At 38.0% G+C, this 27,803-nt stretch overlaps 1 protein-coding gene and 1 long non-coding RNA gene across 10 annotated transcripts in view; one reads left to right on the top strand and one right to left on the bottom strand.

The window, feature by feature from the left end:
* LOC129746740 (ankyrin-3-like) overlaps positions 1–27,803 on the top strand; it is a 308,202-nt gene that overhangs the window by 262,207 nt on the left and 18,192 nt on the right. For 5 of the 9 annotated variants that reach the window (XR_008737362.1, XM_055740602.1, XM_055740601.1 and 2 more), the window contains 5 exons: positions 2,497–2,721; positions 2,789–4,482; positions 4,544–4,804; positions 14,861–15,907; positions 27,221–27,796. Coding sequence is in view for 7 of the 9 variants with exons in the window: in XM_055740602.1 (XP_055596577.1) it covers positions 2,497–2,721; positions 2,789–4,482; positions 4,544–4,804; positions 14,861–15,907; positions 27,221–27,796 (3,803 nt within the window). In the remaining 2 variants the exon portion in view is untranslated. The remainder of the gene's footprint in view (positions 1–2,496; positions 2,722–2,788; positions 4,483–4,543; positions 4,805–14,860; positions 15,908–27,220; positions 27,797–27,803) is intronic. The other 4 variants (XR_008737363.1, XM_055740607.1, XM_055740605.1 and 1 more) reach the window with 3 other exon arrangements.
* LOC129746757 (uncharacterized) lies at positions 24,465–24,947 on the bottom strand. The gene is made up of 3 exons (XR_008737365.1): positions 24,818–24,947; positions 24,628–24,752; positions 24,465–24,569 (listed from the first exon to the last, which is right to left on the bottom strand). It is a non-coding gene; the product is annotated as an uncharacterized LOC129746757 (long non-coding RNA).

Raw genomic sequence — 27,803 nt, forward strand, 5'->3', positions numbered from 1 at the left:
CGATTTTTATAAATATAATTTTAATATTTTGCATAAAACAAAATGAGAACATTAACTCAAATTCTACTTTATATTTGTGATTTTCAGCTGGATTGTGTGTCCAACTAATTCTGATAAAGTGTTTGAAATCTGGTAATTAAATTGACAAGCTTATGTTCTTTGGAATTTCTCAACAATTCTATATTGATTGAAAAACTCATTCACAAGCTTTACCTTTTGTAAATTTTCAATCTGAATTTTGATCCTGAATCCTGCACCTGGATTCAAAAATTGAACTTTGAATCTGTTTCCGAGTTTCTATACGATTTTTTAAATGTATAAAAATACTTTTTCCGTTTCTTAATTCCAGATCAGAATTTTTTAAGGCAAGTTTGGAGCCATCATTAATGAATCTATTATTTGAATTCTGTAGCGATGGTTTAATCTTCTTTCATTATTTCATTTAGTAATTTTTAATCTATTTTGTGAATCATGGGAATTTCAAATGTTGAATCCGAGTTTTCCATTTTGGATCGTCACTTAGAAGATTTAAATGTTTAAATTTTGTGTTAGAATAAAGTTTATAAACTTCGAATTTCAATATAAAGCAAAATTATTCTTTATTATGCATATGCATGCATATTATTATGCATATGCATTTATTATGCATATGATATTCGAAAAACATGATTAAAATTTGATATGAAATGTAAAACCGAATTTGAACCAGGATTTCAAAGCAGCTTTTCATTCCTAATTTCTAACGATTATTTGAACTGAAAAAATCAAGAATCCTAAACTTGATACAGAACCAGAAATACGAAAATATGTAGAAATACAATTTTGGTTATGAGAATATGGAACCAGAACCTTCAATATTGGTTTAATTTCAAATTCAATATTCAGACCTGAATTTAGATGATAAGGTTGCCAGATTGCCCGATTAACCGAGTTCGCCCGGATATTTAGAATAAAATTAAGGAAAAAGTTCGGTTCAATCTTGTTGCCTGGATTTCATTGGAAAAGCCCGGATTTTGCCGGGTTTATTCTCATCCTCATTCTCAAATCAAACTTTAAAAACAAATTGTGTGGCAAATTCAAAAAAATAAATATGAAATGTTTAATCCAGTTATTTTTAATTGATTTTGATGAGTAATACCTAGGTTTTGGCCAAAATTGTCTGGATATTGTTCGGATTTTGGTCGACAATTTGAAATCAAATACCCGGATTTTGCCTGGTTTTTTAAATTGAACTGCCCCCTGTCTATTTATTCTATGAGAAGTGAGAAAATTTTGAAAAACAGTTGCAGAATTTTGAACTTGGGATGGGTTTTTCAGGTTTTGGCATTAGTTTTTAATCTAGATTTTTATTTTTGAATAACTTTGATCTATTATCATAATTTGAATTTGAATTTAAAATTTTGAGTGTAGAGTAGAATACCTCGCTTGCTTTTTTGGACCCTCATGGGGGGGGTTTAACCCCCAAAACCCCCCCGTTCCTACGGCCATGGTTCTGAGCATAAAAATATCACACAGAATGCCAAGAGATTGTTTTGAATTTAATACTCTCAATTTCAGTTAAACTAAAGTTTTGAGAAGAACTGTTAAAAATTATGGTTGGGTGGACAAACTGGCTCAGAAGAAACATCTGCAGCTATTGTAGCCATGTCAGCCACTTTTTTCGTTGCTGGACCTCTGACTGCGTCAATCAACTAACTGAAGCTTTTTTTTCCATCATCTATTGTTGTTTTGCTGCGGCCTCATTCTTGGTTGAATGGGTCTGACTGGGGAAGCGGCAGCTGAAGCCGAGACTGCAGACACGGAAGACAAGCATCTCAGAAATTTTCAAAATGACTGAATCTCGACTACAGCTCCGCAGCTATATTTATAAATTTCCAAGCTCAAATCAAATACGAACTTCGTTGGTATTGGTGTACCAACACACAGCCGATACAAAATGTTATCTGGAAAGGATGTCTCTGAAAGAGGCGTTTTTCGTGACGCGAGATCCGTTCGCGAATTTCAATTTGCCCCCCTATAGTGTTGCCGTAAGACGTAATTCTACGTCAAAAATGAAAAAAGCTCTCATTCCGCAAGCTGAGTATGTTAAAAATTAAATCAAACGCAAGCTCTCTGACGTTTGAATTTGCTATGCTTAAATCTTTATCCTGCTTATGATCTGAGACGTCCAAAACATTTCGACCAAGCATTATCAACAGCGGGGCTGACTCGTTTAGCGCAGCCTCCCCCCCATAAACAGTAGTTAGTTTTTGTGGTTGTGGTTTCCCTATTCATGTACCGTGTCTCGTATCACACTACTCGTTATTGATCATTCCCTCCTTTCTTTCTGCCTGTTTAGTAGTTATCGCTGCTATTTTTTTTTATTTCGCCATTCTCAGTAGTAGTGCTCATTCATGTACTTATCTAACATTGCCAGTTTCAAATGTAATTTGGAAGTCACTTTAACTAATCCAACAACGTGTCGTGTCTAACAATGTTTCCGGAAAACTACCGTAGGTTCCTGGTTTCGTTCCTGGTCGATGCCCGGGGTGGAGCCATGCGCGGATGCCGGCACAGTGGCGTCCGGGTGATCGTTCCTCCGAGGTCGGCCGCCCAGCCAACCCGCATCACTTGCCGGTATGTTAAGCCGAATCGGATCACAAATGCACCGCCACTGATGGAAGGTGAAGCGCTGATCAGTCGGATTCTGGAATTGGCACCGGTCGGTGCGAAGTTTTTGGGGTGAGTGACTTAATTTTTTTTATTTTAAAATTGTGTTTAATTGTTTTTTTCTTTTGAATTTTTGTAGGCCAGTCATCATTGAAGTTCCACACTTTGCTTCACTGAGAGATAAGGAGCGTGAGATTATCATACTACGATCGGACAATGGAGAAACGTGGAGGGAGCACACCTTGTACGACAGTGAAGAAGCCATCCACGACGTTCTGAACGAAACGTTCAAGGGGGATACGTTGAACTTCCTTGAGGATCTGCACACCAATAGAATCACTCGTATCCTAACGAATGATTTCCCCCATTACTTTGCTATTGTGTCCCGTATTCGGCAGGAAGTTCACGCTATTGGACCCGAGGGTGGCACCGTTTCTGCCACAGCAGTTCCATTGGTACAGGCGATCTTCCCGGAGTACGCGCTGACCAAGAAGATCCGCGTAGGGCTGCAGGCTCAACCGATCGATATGAACGCAACGGCGAATCTACTTGGTCGCAGCGTGGCGGTTTCTCCGGTGGTCACGGTTGAGCCGAGGCGTCGAAAGTTCCACAAGGCAATTACCCTCAGCATGCCGGCCCCGAAAGCCTACAACTCGGGCATGATCAATCAATACTCGGGTAATGCCCCGACCCTTCGACTGCTCTGCTCGATCACCGGAGGCCAGAACAAGGCCGTCTGGGAAGACGTTACCGGTTCCACGCCGCTAACCTTTGTCAATGACTGCGTTTCATTTACAACGACCGTATCAGCACGATTCTGGCTGATGGACTGCCGTAATATCAACGAAGCCACCAAGATGGCCACGGATCTGTATTCCCACATGTCCCATGTTCCTTTCATGGTCAAGTTTGTAGTATTTGCCAAACGAGTAGATCAAAGTGAAGCCAAACTCAGTGTGTTCTGTATGACCGACGACAAGGAAGACAAGACCTTAGAGCAGCAGGAACATTTTACCGAAATCGCCAAATCACGAGATGTGGAGGTGTGCGAAGGTCGGATCATCTATTTGGAGTTCGCCGGCAATATCGTACCAGTGTTGAAGAGCGGCGAACAACTTTCAATCACATTCAATGCGTTCAAAGAAAATCGACTCACCTTCCCCGTTAAAATTAAGAACAATCTGGACGATCTTCTCGGTCGCATTTCATTCATGAACGAACCCAAAGTGGCCAAAGGGGAGATGACTCCAACGCCGCTGTGCACACTGAACTTCACTCTGCCTCCCGAAAAATATGGCCTGGGTGGCGACGAACTGGAGACGGGCTCCGAATTCGACCAAAGCTCCACCGAAGTCTTGAACATCGATCAGCAAGCCATCGTCAATGCAGCCAATCGTAGCAAAACTTTGAACTTCACCTTCCAGAACGGTGACGGCACCAGCGACATTCACAAAGCAGACATCAAAATTACCGATATATGCAATCTTCTTGGTTCGGACTGGCCTCTGCTAGCAGAGGAACTCCAGATCCTGCCCAGTGATGTCGACCTTATCAAGGCAGAATATCCCAACGATGAGGCCCAACAGTCCATCGTAATGTTGCGGCTTTGGCTCCGCCAAGCTGGCCGCGATGCCACTGGAAACGTTCTCGAGCAAGCTCTCATCAAAATCAACCGACCAGACATTGTGAACAAATCCATCAGCAATCTGGAACTGGTCACGGACGAACGTGAACGGAAGCTGGCCAAGCAACAGCTGGGCTCGACAAACGGCATCGACGAGGTTGATCCGGCCAAACTGAATGGCGTTGAAAAACCGGAACACTCGTTGGAAAGTGAGTTACAAATTCCTTAATTTCAAACAATCTCTAATTTTGTGTCCTTTTTAAAAACAAGATTCGTTCCATGAACCAGCGGAAGAGAAGCAGGAACACGAAACCGACGAGAAAACCCACAGCAAGGAATCGTCGGCTTCCTCCCCAGACAACACCGAAGCCTTCCAGCAGATTCGGAGGGAAAGTGCAATCATGGGTATCGCTTCGTCGACCCGGAACGAAGATCTAGCCACCCCGCCACCCAGTCCAGCAGAGTTTAACATCTCCCCGCAACAGCAACTTCCACCGTTGGAAACCAGCAGCGAAGCAGTGAAAGTGCAAGGTAAGTGCCCCTCCTTTCCGTAAGTTAGACTACTGGTCTGGTCGCTGCTGTTGCTGCTGCGGGACATTCGTTGGTCCTTGTCCCGAAGCAGGCAGCGCGAGTGTGGGTACGCGGTGGAGTTTTCCACGACGCGCGACGTGATCAGAGAAAGGTTTGTTCTCTCCCTCCCAAACACCCGAAAAAAAAAATCTATCTTTCTTTCTTAATCTACTTTTTCTCTGCTCTTATCGATTTCAATACGATTCTATTCCATTCGGAGAGATTACATCGTTTTTTTGTTAATTTTCTGTTAGCCTTAAGTTAGTTTTCTCATCACTCGCTGCAGATGCTTCGAGTCGTTTTTATGTTTTATGTTATTTGTTACCTTAGTTTAGTTTTGTGCCGTTTTTCATCTCCATTTTTTTCGTTGAAAAGTTTTATTTAGTTTGGCAAAAGTATTCCTTTTTTTTCGTTGACTCAGTGCGTGTGCGTGTAGGAAAATAAAAACTTATTTTGTGAGTGTGCGTTTGTGTGAGCGTCCGTGTGAGTGTTACTTTTTTTATAATTGAAGAGTGTCTCAAAAGTTTTCCATGTTCAACTTTCTAACTATAGCACTGTGTTGAATCTTATAGTTTTGAAAATAATTCTGTTTTAGAGTAAAATACCTACGATGAAAGTTTTTGAATACTAACTGAAGCCTCTTCTACTTTGACGTTAACTTATGTCCCGTTTGCGTGCTAGACATATCTAAAGTTTTTCTTTATTACTGTTTGTAAATGATGTTTAAAAAAAAAACTTTTGAAAGTAGTTCATAGATTACCCGAATTAGAAACTTCCTATAATCTATGATTGAATTAATTTGTAAAAAATACTTGAACAGTGTTTATCGAACGACCCTCCCTTTGTGGTTTCTCTCAAATCTTTGTAAATGACTCGTTCAAATAGGTTAGAAGGGATTTAGAATAGTGAACTTCACCACGATTGGGATTTGTTTAAGTTAATTTGAGCGTTTGGTTAAAAAAAAATCACGGATAGGCAGCACAATTCGTTTATGTCCATATTTTTGTTACGTTGGTTAAGTTACTTTTTCGTTTCGATAACTTTCTACTGAGTTTCGCATTAAAAACTATCAACTTGCAGGAACTTTTTTTTCGGGCAGCTTGTTTCAAAATCGAATAGAACAATACAATAGATCATTTAAAAACATCATGTCATTTCTCTTTAACAAAAACATTTTTTCGATAACAATCAACTTTAGATAAGGTGCACTTTTATTCTCGAAAAAGTTTAGAATGTAAAAAAATCAGAATCAATTAGTTATATGAACTCAAGATGTGAAACCACAATACAGAAATAACAAATTAGAATTTTGAATATTAACTATAAATTTTGGAATTTTTCAAATTATTATCTAAAGGAATGTTGTATACTTTCCTAGTAGTTTGTGCCTAGGGTATTCCGATTTTCTTCAATTTTCAAAATTTCTTTGTTTCAGCTAATCAAGTGCTATTTTTTTAGGTTTTTAAAATAAACTTTCAACATAAACAAAATATCAAGTTGAGTTTGGCTGGAATTCTACTTCCTCTTCGCAGATAATAATATTGAATGATTCAAATATCCCGAAAACAGCAGTGTATAAAAATATGCAGTAGTTATACTTTTACACGCTTTTCAAGGTATACCCTTTATATTTTAAGATAATTTCAACATCCAAAATGCAGGTAACGTTTGATATATGTTCGTATATTTTATGCAGAAAATTAAAAAAAAGGCACGGTGTATTTTGTAGAATAGTTTTAACAACAAAAATTCGGCATCTCTCAAAAGTTGCCTTATTATAGAAGAGACTCTCACTCTTACCTATCCAATACATTTTTCATGAAAAAATCAATCGGGGAGTCTGGAACAGCTTTTTGAAGATTTGTGAACAAAATTGTATTAGAGTAATGTTGAGAAAAAAGTTTTTGATTATAATATTAGAAGGAAAAAAATCAAAATATGAATATTTAACCACTATAATAAAAGTGTGTTCTGTTGTTCATTCTTATGGGAGACAGAGTGCAGTTATGACTCGGGTTAAGCTTTTAAGGCTTCTTCTTTTAAACTGTATTCGCAAATTTTGCTTTATTTTTCAAAACTTGTTCATACAAATTTTTAAAAATAATTCAAAATTGAGCCAAAAGCTCAGGTGAAAAAAATCACAAATTATTTAGCGTGGAACTCTCTTTTTCATTTAAATATAATTTTTCTAAAATTTTAAGAATAATGATAAGAATAAATTCGAAAACTAACTAGGTAGTGTTCTAGATTGCGGCGGATTTCGTTAATAGTTCTTTGGATAAAAGAGAGTCTCCTTTATAATTTGGCGAATTTTCAGAGATGCCGAATTTTTCTTTTTAAAGTTCCTGAAAAAAGACACCGTGATATGAGCACTTGAAAAAGAGATTTTGTTTCAAATCGAAAACTTCAAAAACGGCGGTTATAAAAATGATTAGTATCTCTCTGGAGCCACTTTTAGTGTTAATAATATTCCTTGAGAATGTAGCAGTTTTTCATGCAGAACTAAACAAAATTACAAATTAGACAAAAAATTTAAGAGAATGAGAATTTTAGGTATGTTAATAGATACCTAATAGAAAAGGATTAAAAAAACTATTTTATGGAAACAAACCGCATTATTTAATTAAGTTTTCTTACCAACAAATTTTGGCGAAATACTTATTTATGTAATTCATCTTTCAATGTGTGGGCAAATACCGTAAAAAGCCTGCATGAATTTGAACTTAAGTATATGAAATTTAGTCATTACATAAGCGTTCTTGTGGCAAAGTGCATTGTTCTGAAGAAAGAAATCGTTTGCAAACGAAGTCTTTTATCGCTCATTCTTTCTGGTCATCAGAACGTGGCTCCAGAGAGCTAGTTGATAATTAAGGATATACTGTACTGTTCAAAATTATATAGAAATTGGAAGCACGTGCACTGTCACTTCGACTTTGAACATCCATAACTTTTTAATTTGATGATATTTTTTTTTCCAAATTTTCCGCGTAAGATAGCTCAACTATCAAATTACTATATCACAAAGTTTGAGCTTTCTAAAGTTTAATTGTTGGAATATAAAGTTAGTATGTCTGAAGTTTTTGTAAATTTCTATAAATGGCATCAAAAGTTACGCGAGGTACAATATTTCAGGCATGAATAAAGAAATGTGATTTCAAAAACAAAACCAGTGTAGCGTAGTTTCTGAGATATTGAAATTTGAATGCTAAAAGTCAAAAAAGTCCGATTTTTGAAAAATTACTGTATCGCAGGCCACCCGAACTTTAGAATGCTTAAATTTTATGATATAATAGTGTGATAGTTAACATATCTTATCCAGAAAATTTGATCAAAAAATATCATTGGAATAAAAAGTTATGTAAGTTCAAAGTCGAAGTGACAGTGCGCGTATTTCCCATTTCTATAGAATTATGAACTGTATTTAAGGTTGCCAGAATTTTTTCAGCACGCATCCGGGCCGGGCAAATTCAGGAAATTTAATAATATAACCTAGTAAAATCCGGGCATTTGATTTCAAATCGTATTTAAGGCTTCCAAAAATCCTACCATGATTATATTTATGAAACTTGTTCGAAAAATTTCGTTGTGGGGGCATAAATAAAAAAAAATTGCAATTTGTTTTTTTTGGTGTGATTTTCCAAATAAAGTGAATAAATTCAGCCAAAACTCGGGCATTTTTATTTTGTTGTGTTGTGAGCCTACTTGGTTGAATGATTCAACTGAATCAAAGCAATCGAAAGATTCGAAAACGCTTACTGAAGAAGGTAGTAAGTTGCTATCGATATACCGGTATATGAACTTTTCATTTACCGTGGTTGAATTAAAAGGAATCTTTCGATTGCTTTGATTCAGCCGGGTATTTTTAAATAAAATCCCAAATTTCCCAAATTTTGTATCAAATATTTGGGCCGAAAAAGACGTGTGTTTACGATTGCAAACCTTTAGGGATCAGATTGTTCCTTGGCCTTAAGCAGGGGTGAGCAACCTTTTGAAACAAAGGGCCATTAAAAATAACATTTAGGTAAAATTAGTAAGCAAAGCTTTACGTATTTTTTTTATAAAGACAAGTTTTTATCAAAAATAAAATTGAAAAAGGATAAATAAAACGAATTCATGTATTTGCATAAACATTTTTTTAAGTATAAAATGATTAGACCAGCCGAAATTGAATAATCACTAATCTTGATTAGAGATCCATAATGCTTAAATTGATTTGAAATGTTAAGCGAAAATTCTTTTCGATAAAAGGGGAACATCATTTGTTTCCCTTTTATTTTAAAAAAAAAACGAAAAATGTTGAAAGTTTTTCTATGGTTTGTAAAAAGATTCGAATCTTTTTCTGAGAATACCCCGTTTTTTTTCGAACAAATGCGATAGTATTTTTCGTCATCACAGATTTCATAATTTTTCTTAGATAATAAATATCTCTGGGAGAGGTCTTCTAAGGCTGAAATATGAAAATCTCATAACTTTGGTAATGTAAATTGCTAATTTTGAAGTGAAATGACTCAATTCAATCGAAATTTGGCATGATTTGTCAATGAAGATTCTTAAAATAGCAAAACAAAGAGCCAAACAACGAAATTCACATTTTTCCGAGGTGCAAGGAATCTCAGAGTTGATTTTAACTCACTTGGGGGCGCTGAGTCCAAATATTCAATGAGTTTTTTTTTGTCAGCTCTAGTTTTCGAAATAACATTTAAAAAGAGGTAAAAAATAAGTAATTCAATTTATGTACTTATTTGACAAAACTAAAAAATAAATACTTATTGACTTAATGATCAATCTTATCATAGATCGCGAGTAATTTTGAATTCTGAAAAAGAAGTTATGGAAGTTTTCTTTTTGTTATTTTTTTCCAAACCTGTAAAAATGGGAGTTTTAACGAAATTTACAAAAAAAAATCAAACTAAATTGAATCTTTGATATTTTTAGAACCGTAAGTCAAATCATTTCGCATTCTTCGACAAAGCTGTTGAATGAGTTAAAATCTTTAATATCCAATTTTCAATAACTTTCTGAAATTTTGGCAATATCTGAGCCTGGATTGAATGAAGATAGTAAATTGATTCAAAATCAGCTTTTGATTATTATGAAGGTTTATTGGTTTATCTGTTATAAAAGATCGATTTCACAAAAAACTAATCAATTTTAAAATTTCCACACGCCAGATCACCGAAACCAGAAGTGATTGACAAAATCTGTGAAATGTTGTGAATTCAGGACGCCAAAATTTAACAAAATCAGTTATTAAAACATATGCACCAAAAATGCTGTTTTCCTGAATAGTCGTTACAAACTTTTTGGGTTAAATCACTGAACTGCAAATATTGTTTTGCCGAGAAATCCTACAAAAAAGTGAATAATCTTGAATGATTGTGGGGCTATTTAACTGCAAATAAGCGACGTGCATATTTGATCAAGCAATTAATGCATTATTTTTGGTTCAGTAGGGACTGCTATTTAATGATAATAAACAATCTTTCGTTAAAAAAAAATATTAATATAATTTGAGATAAGCTTCGCGGGCCACACAAACATGTCTCGAGGGCCGCATGCGGCCCGCGTGCCGCTGGTTGCTTATCCCTGGCCTAAAGAAAGGCTACATGCATTTGTAATAGGTCAATAATTGGTCAACTCTAAGGATCGCTCAACGACACTTTATTAGTTACGATAATTTGTCGATTGTTCAAGAAATCTGATAAAAATATTTCAAATGATTGCTTTGGAGACCACAATTTCTTTAAGCTACAAAACAAATTTAAATTGATGTATTTCACTGTTTTAGCTCTACCTCAAGCAAGAGGTAGCTCATTTTAGCATCTAATGACTTTTTTTTTTGGTAGGCCAAAGCAACCTGTAGCCTTGAAAGCATTTGTGTATAATCATTTGACAAACGGGGATTTTTTTTTATTATCTGACAATTTGCGCCGGGGGTCTTCAGATTTTCCCCAAAATTGAAAATTTGGTTCATTTTTGCGACTTAAAAACACATGTATTTCTTCAGCTTTCTAACATTTTTATTTTTTGAGTTAGCTTCAGTTAGATTTTTTTGTAAATAAAAAATAACCATTTTTCAAAGCTACATAACTCTGTTGTTTCTTAACGGAAATTATAAAATAGCACATCAAAATGCATTGAAATTTTATCAGCTTTCCAAATAAAATAGTTGAAAAAAATTAAATAATGACCTTCAACATGAAAAGTTGTAAATAAACTTTAAATGGCGTCTAAAAGTACCGTCTGCACCACCAAATATTTTGCAAAAAATACCATAGCTCGATTCATGATGAAACTTTCATCTGAAGACACCAAAGTGGGCCATTAACACCTTGAAGAGTTATGAAAGAAATAATGACAACAAATCTCTTTTTTTGCATCGAAAACAAACAATGGTCGAACAACTGCACTCACATATGAAGATAGCAAGCACTTCTAACAACATGGAAACAAAAGAACTTATCAAAGCTGGTAAAAAACACTACTTTTTCGTGCTTTGTAGAGTGTTTGCAGCAAAACTGACTTTAAATTTTAACCAAAATTCTTAGTATCGTATTGTTAATGTGATATAACTAATAATGGGAATGTTGCTTTTACAACCTGGTCATATACTATATAACTTATAAATTTTTCGATCAAAAATCATTGTGAAGCATAATCAATACCAATAGTAGAAGGTTCAGTCCCTGTGTTTGGGATCACAAAAATGTGATTAAAAAAATGAAATATAGATGTGCTTTACATAGTTTTTATATCGGGAGCTAAGCGCTGGACACCAAAATCCTTTCCCATTGATCAAAAAAGTATGAGAAAGTGGCACAAATGTTGTAGAAATAATCAAAGAGCTCAGTATGGCCAGCCTAGGCTGTAAAATGATGAAAATATGATACTTTTACCAAATTCGTTTTCTACATTCGCCCAGTTTTCAGGTTTACCATACTAGAACGAACATAATTCGTCGTCAGTGATTTGCTACCTCGATCGCTCACAAACGAATCTTCAGTGTTCCACCGCCCATTTTAAATCAAATCTGGGGAATTACGGATGCAAAACTTCGCATAAACTTCTAAAAATGACAGTAAAATGTGCATAACTTGGTGTGACCTGGTGCAAAACTGGGTATAAACGAATACGTTATTAGATTTTTGGATATAACATAAAGTCAGTTAAGCTGCAACAATCTACCGCCCCTACTTTCATAACAGTCCCATATAAAAAAACAAGCAAGCGAGACAATCAGGTTTTTCTGTTTTGGAATATATTTTTAAATTGTGACCACCACTTTCAGCATAAACGAAAATCGTTTCTAGGTTGTCATAATCAATCGTTAGACCTGAAATTTCCGAAATTTGGTTATTGGTAAGGTCGAAAGCACCATTTTTATTCATTATGGGACTGTTAATCGACTATATTTGAAACCATTTTCAAATCTACTAGCATAACAGTCCCATACAAAATATATTTTTCTCACCAAGCTACTTTCTAAGACTTAAATTTGATCATTTTTGAACTTCTAAATGCAATTGTCAGAAAAAGAAACATACTTTTGCAAAAAAATATCATGAATTCCACATTGTAAGATGAATCTTTTTACGATTTTTGGTTGCATCCGATAGTTTTTTGCTCAGGAAGTCATTCCTAAGAAAGTCAGACCTGCCTTCGAAAACTAGTGTGCATCATTCGACATCAAGTGAGTTCAAAAAATGTTTAAATGATTCAAAGCAATAAACCAAAGACTATTTCGCCGAAAGAAACAGTGAAAAGTAACCAAATCCGTGGTATTTCACATATGGGAATGTTATTCAGGTATATGTCATATAGGACAGCCACGAATTGATATTTTTTTTCGGAATTTCTTGAACAAAACCTCTTTTTTTAGTGTTTTATGTTCAAGCCTTATGTTGACCTAAATTGACGAAAATTAATATGGGACTGTAATGCGAGTAGGGGCAGTCTGAAAAGGACGAAACAATAGTTTTTTACCAGCTTTGATAAGTTTTTTTGTTTCCATGTTGTTAGAAATGCTTGCTATCTCCATATGTGAGTGCAGTTGTTCGACCATTGTTTGTTTTCGATGCAAAAAAAGAGATTTGTTGTCATTATTTCTTTCATTACTCTTCAAGGTGTTAATGGCCCACTTTGGTGTCTTCAGATGAAAGTTGCATCATAAACCGAGCTGTTCAATGGTATTTTTTGCAAAATATTCGGTGGTGCAGACGGTATTTTTAGACGCTATTTAAAGTTTATTTACAACTTTTCATATTGAAGGTCATTATTTAATTTTTTTCAACTATTTTATTTGGAAAGCTGATAAAATTTCAATGCATTTTGATGTGCTATTTTATAATTTCCGTTAAGAAACAACAGAGTTATGTAGCTTTGAAAAATGGTTATTTTTTATTTACAAAAAAATCTAACCGAAGCTAACTCAAAAAATTAAAATGTTAGAAATCTGAAAAAATACATGTGTTTTTAAGTCGCAAAAATGAACCAAATTTTCAATTTCGGGGAAAATCTGAAGACCCCCGGCGCAAACCCGTCAGATAATAAAAAAAAATCCCCAAACATTTCAGCTAAATCTGTAAAACAATCGGTCTTCAATTGTTCAAGTAAAAGCCGAAAAAGTAATTTTCGTAGATTCGCTAAAACAAGCCAAGGCTAATTCTCATAAAAATTGTGCGTCTTTGAGCGACCCCTTAGAGTTGACCCATTAAGCTCAAAATTGGCATGCGGCTTTCTGCTAGGCAAAGAAACAATTTGAGCCCCCAAGGTTTGAACCGGAAACATACTTTTTTGGATCAGCTTAGCCTAGATATGTATTTCCAATCAGGCTTGGCAAAAGTCATCGTCATGAGGCGTGAAGCTGTGACTGTGAAGCCTCTTGGTCCGTCAAACTCAATTGACTGTTCCTTAACGACCAGTCACTTCGTTTGCCAGTCATTCATTCCCCAGTCATTTGAACCTAAAATAATAACCTAGTCAAGCAATCGCATTCAAACGACCGATGACGAAAAAGAAACGCATTTATTATTATTGTTACTCCTGCCAGCAAACCGAAGACGACCGAAGACGAAAAAGAAACGCATTTATTATTATTGTTGCTCCTGCCAGCAAGCTCGTTTTCAATTTTTCTATTGCTATTGTTGCTCTCTGCCAGCAAGTCATTCAATTAGTTGTACCTGCCGTCAGCAGCCGATCGAAGTGTGAAGAGATTTGCCAGTCATTTGCTCAGGAGAAATTTTGACCATGTGTAGGAGCTTCGCCAGTCGATGATGGAGAAATGTTGATTGTTGTCGTGCTTTATCCGTCAATTGAGAACAGTGCCAGTCGTTTGATGAAACAAAACTAGTCGGGTCAAGCGTGACGGGCGAAATTTACCATCACTGTTTTCAATTATCAACTAGCTCTCTGGAGCCAAGAATAAAGACTGTTGGAGATTTTAGAGAAACAAAACAAATTTGGATACATTTAGAACGGGAATGTAAACAAAATCAATTCTATGTTTTGCTTAGAGGTTTCGAGTTGTGTCATCTGTCTGATTTGAATATATGATTTTTTAGTTGAAATAAGGTTATTTCGTAAAACTGTTTTATTCGTTTTCAAACTTGCTGCTCCGAAAGTTTTCTAATCAATTCATTCATTTTATAACTATTGAACTATCCGGAATATTTCCGCAACCAATATGATCCACTACCAATGATGGATCTGAAATCAACCAAATGGCCAACCCCTAATATAAATGAATTCCAACCACTCATCGCATCATGCCTCCCCACCTTCCCACATGTACCACACACCACGAACTTCACGAACCTGCACGAATGCGTTTTTCATCCGCGTGCACACAAACCCTTTGCCACCGACCGCCACAAATCTCCCACCGACTCTCTCTCTTATCACGTGATAAACTACTAATCGAACCGGCCGCCGTGCGTGTGCCCGGGGTTTTGGATCTCTCATTCATTGACCAACCCCCCCTGACGCACTACAACTCTCAACACTCCTTCGAACACGCAGAACCATCGACTCCGATCGTGGCGGAAGAGGTACAGGAAATCATTCAAGCGGCCATTGCCGGCCACGACGATACCGGCGGCGTAGATGAAGAGGACGAATTTGTGCCCGTTCCGGAACTCAACCCGGTCCATCGGATAGTGATCCAGAAGCCGTCCTTCGACAGCTACGGCAGCGAAGAGGATGAAGGAACCGGGTCGGAAGATTTCGAACAGCTAGACTTGGAAACGGACAAAAGTGGAAAGGTGCGAACCATCAAGAAGCACTCCAAGGTAAACATCAAGATCAACAAGCAGATTGCTCAGAGGCCCACGGTGGAGGACATCGAGTGGGAAGCTCCTCCTGCCAACCCAGATGAACCATCGGTAGAGATGACAGAGGAAGTCGTAACGAAGGAAATTTCATCCGTCAACCTGGAGGATGTGTCCAACGATCGGAGGTACAGCTTGGACAACATGGACTCAGAATCTGCCTCGCTACGAGTAGACGCTGGCCGTTTCTACGAAAAATCTTTCTCCACTCCCGGCGAGGAACAGAAGGCCCAACAGACTGTGATCATTTCCTCCGATAATAACATCTCGGAAGTGGCGGCCGATTATTCCGGGGACATCGACGAGTTCATTTTCGTCCAGACATCTCCGGAGAACTACGCCAAAATGGAAAAAGATCAAAACACCACGGATGAGGATGACAACAGCAATCTGGTCATCATCACCGAGGAACACTACGATTACGAAATGGACGACGATCGACGGTCCAGTGTTATCGATCAATCTCCCCAAGATGACGATGAAGATCAATCTCCTCAGAAGTTCATCGTTGGAGGCAGTAGTTCCGAGAGTGATGAAGACAACCGGCGGCACGTCGGCCTAGATCAATCGTCCTCAAACCATTACCCCATGCAAACCCCCTCCGTCGAAATCACAAAACCAGACAACACTAAGGAGGGCACCACCGCAACATTCTCCATTCGGACCGGTTGCTCCTCCAGCGGTTCCGACGTGGCCCTCCACGAAACCGGCGGCGAACTCAGTGATGACGATGAAACAGGTAAAATTAACATTTCACCAAACCAAACTTATCTCTCTGTCTTTCTCTCTTGAATCATGTTTCCCCTATCATGTTTCCTTGATGATTCTCTACTTAGCAAACGCTCATTATTACAAACAAAATAAATTTACAAATACTACACGGTGTTTGAGTTTCTATTTACAAAAAAAAAAAACGTACACATTTAGCTGTAAGTTAGTCTAAATTGGAACAGGGTTTTTTTTTTATTTTATCGAGATGACAAAACCGGGATATGGTTCTATCCTACTAATCGATATGGTTTTTTGTATAGTAATACAGTTGATTATTTTTTGTACAAATGGCCGCTTCTTATGCCTTTCTCATTTGATTTTTCATACTTAAAACTAATGTACTATATGCAAAAAAATTGTTTTCTTCGGTTATGGTTTGGTTTAAATGTAATGTATCTTTTTATTTCGATTCTACTGTTCATTTCGTCGATTTCTCTAGTTAAGCGTTAGGAGTTGAGTTGAACATGCTATCATGCTACACACAAAGTATATCGGAACACCAAAAACAGTACATTTCACCGTTTTTTTTTCCTTTCTCGAAATATCATAATGGTTCCGATAGACGATCGGAACAAGTCGTCATGCTTGCAGAGTTTGAGGAATATTAAAAATCATTTGAAAATGATAGTTTTCATAAAATGAGGATTATTGATACACGTTTCCTCTTTTGTATTCTTTAAAACAGAAATGATAGAGCAGTGTATAAGTAATTTGAGTCTGAATATTTTTCTTCAGATACTGAATGTGATGCCTGATGCTCATAACTTGACAGAAAATTTCTCCCTACCGTACTCTATTTGATAATACCAGATCGGTCTGAATCTAGGAAAATTTCCACAAACAACACAACTGTCTAGTTTTTTTTTATAAAAGCACCTGGGTTTTGTGATGTTCATTGACCTTTTTTCGGGTCTAGTCGTCAAGTCTAGTCGAAACAGACAAGGAATCCAAAACATGATCATAATCGGCGATTCTCAAATTATTCAGCGCACCTCTACTAAATTTACAAATTCTTCAAAGCCATCCTACAAACCAAAGGGCTTTCGATCATATGTAGATGGGGTTACATTGCGAATCTTAGATTCTTTTCCTCTACAATTCTTCCAAGGTCAGAACTCAGTTATGTTTTATTGAAGAAGAAGGACTTGAGAGGGTCTAGACAAGAAAACTCGCATCGAGGTTTACTTTTATCTTGATGATAATAACTTAGCGAAACTTTTTCAAGTTCATTCTCTTTAGGCTTGTGTTAAGCCTTAACACTGACAGTATAACACTTAATCTTTTCTCCTGTGGTCGGGACGATTTTGTCCTGTATTTTCAACAGCTGAAATTACAGGACAATCTCGGGACAGAAAAACAGCTCAGGAAAATATCTGTCAAATTAACCTGTAGCGTCGAAACGATTTTCTCCTGTGAATTGCAGGGAGTTTTGTAATTCTCCTGTGAGCTCATGACAGGCTACTTTCGAGATTTGCAGGAGTTCTGTAGTGGTTTGCTTTTTTTCTGCTTATTTTCAAGACTTTCTTTTGAAATGAAATAACATACATTTTCATCAAACATAAACCAATTAATTTATTTAAAATTTACATACATGTACAATATTTTGACACACAACACTATTTTATTTTAAAAACACTACACTCGTTTTTTCTTGCTTTCGGACCGACCGGCTGTGTGCGGGCATTGTTGATCCGTTAAAGATGCCGCTGCGGAATAAAGGGCACTTGCACGAAGGAGCGGTGTTGAAATTACTTACGTTTACCGTTTTCCGTACGGATCATACATCTTATGTATTTGAAATGAGCTAGCTCCGTCAACCAAACGTACCGGTAACAACTTTGCCGGCCTGGAGAGTTTCAAGCGACGGAAGAATGGAGGGGCGATTAGCATTTTTCCCAAACGCTTTTCGACGATCTGCGGCTTTGGAGGTGAAAATCGTTGATTTGCTTCCTTGTCCCAACACTTAACACTTTGATTGAAAAAAACCCCATAGAAAACCTTCTTGCCGTTTGCACCCACATGGTAGAAGAGGACAAAAAACTTTGTTTTCTCACACGTCTGCAACAAACGAACGGTAACCGCAAAAAATGACGAGTTGAATCGTTTGGCGGTTTTAAATTTTGTGCTTAAGTGGAAAAGAGAGAAAAAACAGTTGTTTTTTTCTGTAGAGAAGAGCAAGCGAGAGAAAATTTGACAAGAATAGGGTGTCCCGTGATTCAGGCGAATACTGTCCTGAACTCACCGGGACACTTTAAGCTCCTGTGCTCTCGTAGCAAGTTTGTCTCGGATTTCAGAAGAGATGAAGCTTTCCGAGATTCGGGTGATTTCCCCTTCGAATTTCGTTTGAATTGAGCAGCTTTCCTGTGATACGGAAAATCATGGTCCCGAGCGGGATAAAAGCAATCTTAGTGTGTATATACTATATTTAGTGAGCCTTAAAAAGTGAAACACATTGCCTTCAAAGCTTAGCTTGAGCTTGAGGTCTACTCCGGATGTAGCTGATGGTACCTGAAAACCTCGACATAACCTGATGAACAATATTCCTCCAATTCACTCGGTCCATGGCAACCGTTCTCCAATTTCTCGGGCACTTGGTCTAACCACCTCGCTCGTTGCGCCCCTGCTCGTCTCGTTCCTAGCGTATTGGCAGCGAACACCTGTTTTGCAGGGCAGTCGTCCGACATTCTTGCAAGATGTCCTGTCCGACATATTCGACCAGCCTTCACCACCTTCACACTCTGTTTTCCTTCACGCCGCCAAAGATGGTTCTTAACATTCGTCGCTCGAATACTTAGAGTGTACGCAGATACTCCTCGGAAAATATCCACGTCTGGTGCCCGTAGAGGACAACCGGTCTAATTAGTGTCGTGTACAGGTTACACTTCGTGCGAGAGCTAAGTCTTCTCGACCACAGTTGCTTGTGGAGTCCATAGTAGGCAAGAGTTCCGCTGATCATTCGGCTCCGGATATCACAGCTGGTGTCATTGTTTGAGGTCACCAGTTGCAGTGAGCCGAGATAAACAAAATCTTCGACTATCTCCAGCTTGTCGCCGTCGTGACTTGTTATTACTGGACAAGCGGGCTCGTCTTGGACAGTCGACTTCGTCCTGGACGTATTAATCATCAACCCAATCCTTCCTGCTCCGCGTTTCAGTCTGCGGTAGATTTCCTCCACCGCCGCAGATGATCTGACGACTATATCAATGTCATCGGCAGATAAGTTGACTGGATGTTCAAATCTTGCCTCGCATTACGCCCACCGCTTGTCGAATAACACCTTCTAGCGCCACGTTGAACATCATGCAGGATAAACCATCGCCTTGTCGAAGCTCTCCGAATGAACTCGACAATTCACCCGATGCAGTCTGGCCAACTTCCCGAAAAAGCCGTTCTCGTCCATGATTTTCCATAGCTCATTACGGTCGATCGTGTCGTATGCGGCTTTCAAGTCGATGAATAGATGGTGCGTAGGGACTTGGTGTTCACGGCATTTTTTTACAATTTGCCGTAGTGTGAAGATCTGGTCCATCGTAGAACGTCCCTTTATGAAGCCGGCCTGATGACTTCCCACGAATCTGTTGTCTTGTGGCGTTAAGCGACGAAGTAGGATTCGGGACAGCACTTTGTAGGCGGCATTGTTCGACAATTTGGCGTTCTTCTTGTAAATGGCGCATATTACCTCCTCCTTCCACTCCTCCGGTAGCTGTTCTGTGTCCCAGATCCGAACCATCAACCGGTGTAAACAATCGGTCAACTTACCCGGGCCCATTTTGATGAGTTTAGCTGCGATGCCATCCTTCCCAGCCGACTTGCTGCTATTCAGCTGGCGAATGACTTTCTTAACTTCACTCATTGTTGGGAGTGGTTCCAACTCGTCATTGGGTAAGCCGGCGATGTATCTTTCTCCACCATTTTGGTCTAATGTATGTGCGCCGTTTAGGTGTTCTTCGAAGTGCTGCTTCCACCTTTTGATCACCTCACGATTGTCCCCGTCCTCATCCCGGCACATTTCGGCTTGCGGCAAGAAGCCATCGCAGGGTGCGTTGAGTTTCTGACAGAACTTTCGTCTTTCTTGGAAACGATACAGCTGCTCCAGCTCCTCGAGCTCCTCCTCCTCCAGGCGGCGCTTTTTCGGACTCGCAGCCTCTTCCGCTGTCAGTGGGTTTCTACGTTTCGACGGATGCTTCTTTGCACTATTGCAGCCCGCGCGGCATTCTCTTCGTCCATCACTCTCCTATACTTCTCGTCGAACCAGTCGTTCAGTCGAGTTCGTTCAATATGCCCGATAACGTTCTCCGCAACGCTGGTGATGGCTGTCTTGATGGTATCCCTACAATCCTTGAGAAGCACTTCGTCAAGCTCACCCTCTGCCGGCAGCGTTACTTAGAGCGATTACGCGTAATCTGCCGCGGCCGGAGGTTGCTTAGGTCGTGCGATATTTAACCGAGGCGGGGGTCGGTTTTGTATGTTGTTCACTACGGAGAGTTTTGGGCGCATCTTTACCATCACCAGATAATGGTCTGACTCGACGTTGGCGCCTCGACAGGATCTGACGTCGATGATGTCCGAGAAGTGCTGGCTGTCTATCAAAACGTGGTCGAACTGTGATTGCGTTTGGCACGGTGATCTCCAGGTGCCCTTGTGTGGGAGGCGGTGCTAGAAAAAGGTACTACGTACGGCCATTCTTTTGAAGGCGACGAAATTTATTAGTCTGAGGCCGTTTTCGTTGGTCAGCTGGTGCGCGCTGAACCTTCCAATTATCGGTTTGAATTCCTCCTCCTTGCCAACCTGAGCTTTAAAATCACAGATGAAGATCTTGATATCATGTTTTGGGCAGCTGTTGTACTCACGTTCCTGCTGCGCGTAGAATTCGTCTTTGTCGTCATCGGTACTTCCGAGGTGAGTGCTGTGCACGTTGATGATGCTGATGATGAAGAACCGGCCCTTGTTTCTCAACCGGCACATTCGTAGGTCAATCGACCACAACCCGATCACGCGCTTCTTCGCCTTCCCTATCACTATAAAATCAGTTCCAAGCACGTGTGTGTTGCCACAGCTCTGGAAAATGGCATGACCATATTGGTACGTTCTTACCGTAGAGCCTTTTCTGGGTCCCGAACACCGCCAGGACGTTGTTGTAATCCGCACGCCGCCCCTGACATGGAGAACAAACGCGTACGGAGCCCCCTAACGCAGTTAGCATGCAATCAAAGCATCCACCAGGGTTGGGTACCCAATCTCCGCTAAGGTTGCTAGCACCACGGGGAGGTAGAGAATCGGAGTTGTAAATACCCGAAGATTTTGTGTATGGTGTCTCGAGTTGCACATTGTCTACCGTTCGCTTGCAGTTTTTTTCTTTTCTATGAGCGCTTTCAATCGAAGCAGTCGGCGTCTGAGACAAACACGCATTCAGAAGGGAAACATACGAACGCGGTCAGAGATGCCAACTATTTTTCAAAAATGTCTGATAGATTTAGAAAAAATGTCTGGAAGAGTCTTGATGGCAAATTTATAGGTGACGACCTTTTTTTTGGCCGGTGACGGCAGTATAGCAAACAATGTTCCAAAATCCACTAATTTTTACTGAGCCACGCTTGACTGCGTTCGAAGGCAAAGAATCGTAGCAATCAATTTTTCTTTCTGCTACCAATGCATACAAACAATTATACATGACAACGATGCTTCTATATTAGAAATACTGAAAAAAAACAAGCCAAGGAAGGGAAGGGCGCAGACTATCATTTCAAAGAATGCTACTGTATTCTTATTTTTATAATGTGATGGCAATCTGATACGTTATCAGACATAGAATCTGTACAGTGATGGACATACGCGGGAGTTGATAAGACGACAAAGCAGTACAGAAAATGACAAAAATATGTATAAACAAATATCCAAAAAAAAAAAAAAAAAAAAAAAAAAAAAAAAAAAAAAAAAAAAAAAAAAAAAAAAAAAAAAAAAGACACCTCAAGTTTCCATAAATTGCTATTTTGTTTCAAATCCCATACATATCTTTCGAAATTCCATAACTATTTTTGACCCTGCGTTTACACGGCTCTGTCGATTGAGGTTCATGTGGAAACTCATAAGTCTGGAAATGTCTGGAAGAAATTACAAGTCTGGGAGCCTGGAAAACTAAAAAAAAAAATGTCTGAAAAAAGTCCAAAAAGTCTGGAAGATCCAGACAAAATCTGAAAGGTTGACATCACTGAATGCGATTCGGATTGTGTTCGTGTGTTTCTCTGGGGGCGTGTCTTAGATTATTTCGTGGCACTCACCCAAGACACCCATATGGTTTGTGCCCAAAATCGCAAGTGAGATCGTTACGCTCCCTCTGGCGATTTGAGTTACCTCTCTGCCGATTAATGTTTACTGGGACTTTACGCCCACACTGAGCAAAATCGAGCTATAAACAGTATTAGGAATTTTAGTATTTTTGCACTACTAGAAAATCCAATACTTTTTATAGGTAAGCGCAAAATTTTGCGCATATAGTTTAGCGTTCCGATAAATTTTATAGGAATTTACAGTAGAAATAATTTAATTGTAATATGATGAAAATGATTATTCTTTACAATGAAATGAATGTATTTAATTCTTCTTTCGATTTTAAATTGATTTGTTATGAAAAATGAAACATCTGGGCTTGAAGCATCATAATATTTTATTGATCACAAAAACTTTTATTAGTACACTGCCAAAAAGTAAATTTAAAAACAAATCAAATTATCAACAATTATCACTACCTCAAAGAGAATGATTTTTATAACGACCTGGCTTGATATCGGCTTGGCCTCGACTATGTGGACATTCATGGCACATATGATATCTTAAAATGTAAATGACGAATAGTTTAAACTAAAAAAATTTCCTAGAAGATCTGAGACTTCCAGTTTTTATTCCACAGTCAAGATTCAGTTTAACAAATTATATTTAGCTCCAATTCATAAACTTAAATAATAAATCCATATCTAAAAATAATTCCGAACATTATTATGGAATTGTTTTTTAATAATTTCAAATTTAAAGCAGCCTCAATTAACATTTTAAAAATCATTTTTCTATTTAAATTTCATTCAAAATTGGTAATGCGCCAAATGTAAAAAAAAATCGAGTTGTTAGCTAAGTGAAAGACCTACTGACAAGCGTGTTGAATTAAAAAGTAGGTCTCCTAACGTTGCCGGAGCCGGATGGTTGAATGAGTAAGTATTGAGGAAATAAAATAATATTTTTGCTGGGTAATAGAGCTGTCCCACTTAAAACGCGATTTACTGAAAACCTTTTTGGCGCATCCGCTCTTATATAAAATTAATACCAATGTATTCCTATAGCTATCTCTGTTTATATCCAATTGTATGTAATCCCGATATTTGAATGAAAAACTCACTAGGCACTAAAAACTACACTAGGCTTGATAAATGATGTTGATGAGAGAGAGCTCCTAGGGTGATGCAGATTACAGATACATTTGAACAGAAGCATCTGAAAACGATTACAGATTCTCTTAGATACATCAGACTTCATGTGAAATCTTTTAAATCGCGTTCTAAATCTGAACAACGGGCTTTCCAACCACTTTTTGATGTTGAGTGGTCATGACTAGCATTATTAGATTTAACCATTTTACCTAAAAAAGAAAAACTATGTTACAACAAAATAAGATAAGTTGACACATTTTACCATCAGATATGATGACTGCGGAAAACCTGACGCGTAGTTGATGCGGAGCTGCAGCTGCCGTTGATTTTGTTGCTTCAGATTGGTTTAAAAAAACTCGAAGAGCAGAGAAAAGCTACATAGCAGAACGATCATAGTGAACCTGGATAGTAATAAAATGAAATAAAAATAACGACATAAAAATTATAAATTTACAAATTGAATGATAAATTCCTGGGACATAACTTTAATTCCAATATGTTTACAGAACCATTCTCAGTTTTCTAATCATAATAACAGATTACAGTAAATTTATCATAGTTCATAACCGTCAATTTTAAATTTGGACTCAAAAGTATACAAACGGTACTAGATTCAATCTGATTTCTGATTGTTTATTTATATTCAAAGAGCAGGTTTCAAGAAACTCTAAGCTGAATGAAACTCCGATTTCGAAGTAGTCGATGATTCCTTGGAATTCAGCCACAGTATTTTAACAACCCAAATACTAATATTAATGTTTTTTTTTTAATTTAATTAGAGAGACTTTTCCAGTTAATTCGTCTCTGATCAGTAAATAAATCAAATAATGAATAACGAAACTCACTGAGGATGCAAGCAAGTAGCTAGTGAAATACTAGTATTTGGGTTTTTCAAATACTGTGACTGAATTCAAAGGAATCATCGACTACTTTGAAATCATGATTGTTCATATTTAATTCTGATCTCTGAAATTCCTATATTGGATTCAAATCAAATACGAAACATTAGAGAGATATAAGAATAAAATTTAGAAATAGAATTCAAATTTAGGATTAAGATAGAGAACTGTTTTGGTTATATATAGTAAAAATTTTTACATACCCCTGAGCAAGTGTTCGAAATTGTTTTAGAGTTTTGCTGCCATCATCTTTTTGTATCAATGAAGGTGCTTCTGGCAAAGTCGATCAAGCAACGCAACGTCGGAAGCTTACCTTGAAAAAAATTGAACATAAATAGCAAAAAAGATTTTAAAATTTACAAATTTAATACCAGAAGGTGGACTACGCGATAGTCTTCGGAACCATTGAAGCTTATTCCGGGGACTCTTGAACCACTGACCACCTTGAATGGTAAGAGCTTTTTTACCCGACTCTGCTGATCCGGCGAAATGCAACCTTGAAAAACAAAAACAAACTATAGTATACAAATATGATTGAATAATACAAATTTACAACTTTACCGTCAACAGATGGTAACTTCGGGAGAATGAACAAAACCATTTTATCCGCACTTTTTAACGGAATTCCTAACGTTCGGGTTTTCCGTAAAGGCATTGCTTTTTCTTCTGTCCGATTCTCCTGATTTCGTAGCCCGTGGTGCTCCTTTTGAAGAAAAAACAAAATATGTAAGGAAAATTGCGAAACTTTACCTGTTTCAATGCCTAGAGATTACCTCGGAAGAATATTTAGGGGCCATCGGAGGTACGTTCCTTTTGGTGCGATCCAGGAAGTCGTGTGTTCTGCTCACTTGAATAAAACCAAAACACAATTTGAACGATGTTTTTCTTCCGCCAAGTATGTTTACTGCTGTGACTCTTGATGATGTGGTGCTGGTTGTTCCGGCGGAGTGTTCACCTTGTTTCCGCTGGAACTGCTCCGATTTTTGTCCGGTCGGATGATGGAGTTTGTCGAGCTGTACGGGGTTAAGAAATAAATAAATTATTTGCTGAAAACAGTTTTTTTTTTTCACTTACCTTTATCGCTCTCTTTGTTGTCGGCCTCGGTGTGAAAATCTTTCAGTGCTGTCAAGGTTTTTCCGGTCCAATTCCCGGAGTTTTCCGGAATCGTTAGTTTTTCTTTTTTAAGCTGATGCGCAGAACTCTTTCAGTCATTCAAGACACTACACGAAAATGCATGAATACACATGAATGCAAAATATAAACTCTATGTTAAAATAAACATTTGAAAATTAATGGATTTTCTAATACATTTGATTATGATTATTAGGCTCATGGTATTCATTAGATTTTCCTATACTTTTTAGTATGTTTTTCATCAACAAAATACACTTGCAGAATTTATTGAATTTTCCAATAACTTGTACAGGATAAATCATTACTTTGTAATTGAGCGATAAGCTTTAAAAATTATTGAAATGACCCAGTAGATTTTATTTCCAGATTTGGTTCAGTGCAACAGCATTCCTCGTATACACGCAAAATAATTTTCACTTAAAAAATAAGTGACATCTGTAGTAAATTATCGCCATACGTAATTTCATTTGAATTTTAAGTGTTGGGTCAAGTGAATTCACAATTGACCGGTCAAGTGAATTATACTATGACGTTCGAGTGAAATTTATCTGAATTTCTAAGTAAGTTTCTAGTTAATTATCTCTCGCGTTTTTAAATAAAAGAACATTTATAGAACACCACTTCAATTTCAAATACTTACATTACGCTTTCGCCATAAATTTATTGATTGGAAAATTCCATCGTAATCCCAAGGCAGATCGGTTAGTGCGGATAGTGCGACTTCTAAATCTACCCTGCTGCAAACCAGAAAATCTGTCCAGTTTAACCCACAAGCTGAAACATGATAACACCTTTAAATAACTTTTTCTTACATCACGTTTAACACAAACTACCGCCAAAATCGCCTAGTAAAGAATTGGGAAAATCCAAATTCAGCATAAGCTTCAAACGCTGCTCTTTAGAATTTGCCATTTTGAGCTCTGAAAATAAACACAATTACAACCCGACATTCACTTGAAATTCAAGTGATGGGGAAGTGAATATTTTTTCTCACTTCAAATTCAAGTGACGACTGAAGTGAATGTGGATGAATTCACTTGAAATTTAGGTGACTGCCAAGTGAAATGTATATGTCGCACTTGGATGGAAGAAAATCACTGGATCCTTTATTTTTAAGTGAAAAATCATGTGTATTTTAAGAGTGAATTTGGGTTCAGTGTAGTTCAACTGCTAGTGTCCCTTTTGCTACATATGCGAGAAATACAAGTTGAGGCCGTCAGAATCAGAGGGAAATAAGTGCCAAAATCATCGATTTTTGAGTGAAGTTTGCCGATCGATTCTGCTTATCTTAATCGATATCTGGTACAAAACTCAGATTTTCTTTAAACAATTTGACATTTTTTCTATTAATTTAAACTGCTCGAATTCATAATATACATGAAAAATCGACCACTTTTTCAACTTTGAAACGCGTTTCCTCGAAACTATCATTTGTGCTCTTATCTTATTGATTCCGAGGGCCTGAATTGTGATCCTTCATACACCCCAAGTCATACCTTTTAATGTCGTCGACGCCTGCCAGTTACTACTCAAGTTTTTATCTGCAGAAATGTTTCTTCCGACCATTTATTTCAACTATAATACTGGGAAGTACGTTCTAGGTTAAAAAAAAAGAGAAAAATAGAATAGAGAGATGTAGCGACTTGTTAATTTCTGTTCTGTTACAAAATATCAAGATTCTTCAAATAACATTCCTCAAATTCTACAAACATCGCCGTTTTCCCCGTCCGCGAATCATGAATCTCGAAAAATCCTAGATTAAGTCGAAATTAGCACTCTTTCTTCTACTGATTGGCAAATTACACCTATATATTATTCATATCAATTAAGGTAAAGTCAGCACTATCAAGCAGCCGCCGTCAGATAGCGATCAAACAGCAGCAGCAGCACCAAGCCTAATTTCTAGCACCGAAGCAAAGCCTTCGAATGTAATGCCACTGGCCGAAGCCGCCCAATTAGTAGCTAATAAGAGCAACCAAGCGCAACCGTCAAGCGAATTGCACCAGCAAACGCAAACGCAACCGCAACAAGCACATCCGCAGCAACGCGAAGCCCAAGAAGGTGCCCAGGTAAAGCCAGAACTTGATGGCGACCTGAACTTGATGATGAACTCGCTGGACATTGACCACCGGCACCAGAAGCTGGTGGAGCTTGATTGCGATAATCTCCTCGAGGACGAACAGTATCCCGAGGACGATGGCAACTTGCCCAGTGAGGAGGACAACTCAGCCTCGCTGAGGGTTGAATTCGGTCAAGCCCCAGCGCCATCCGACAGCGATCTACTACTGCTCGATTTCACCAACGGAGACAGTTCCAATGATCCATTGATCTCTTCTCAATCACCACCGGTGATGGCCATCACATCTTCTTCCGATTTCGTTGACGAACACCCCATTGCGGATGGTAGTATGTA

This window comes from Uranotaenia lowii, chromosome 2, assembly GCF_029784155.1.
Source record: "Uranotaenia lowii strain MFRU-FL chromosome 2, ASM2978415v1, whole genome shotgun sequence".
Lineage (NCBI taxonomy): Eukaryota > Metazoa > Arthropoda > Insecta > Diptera > Culicidae > Uranotaenia > Uranotaenia lowii.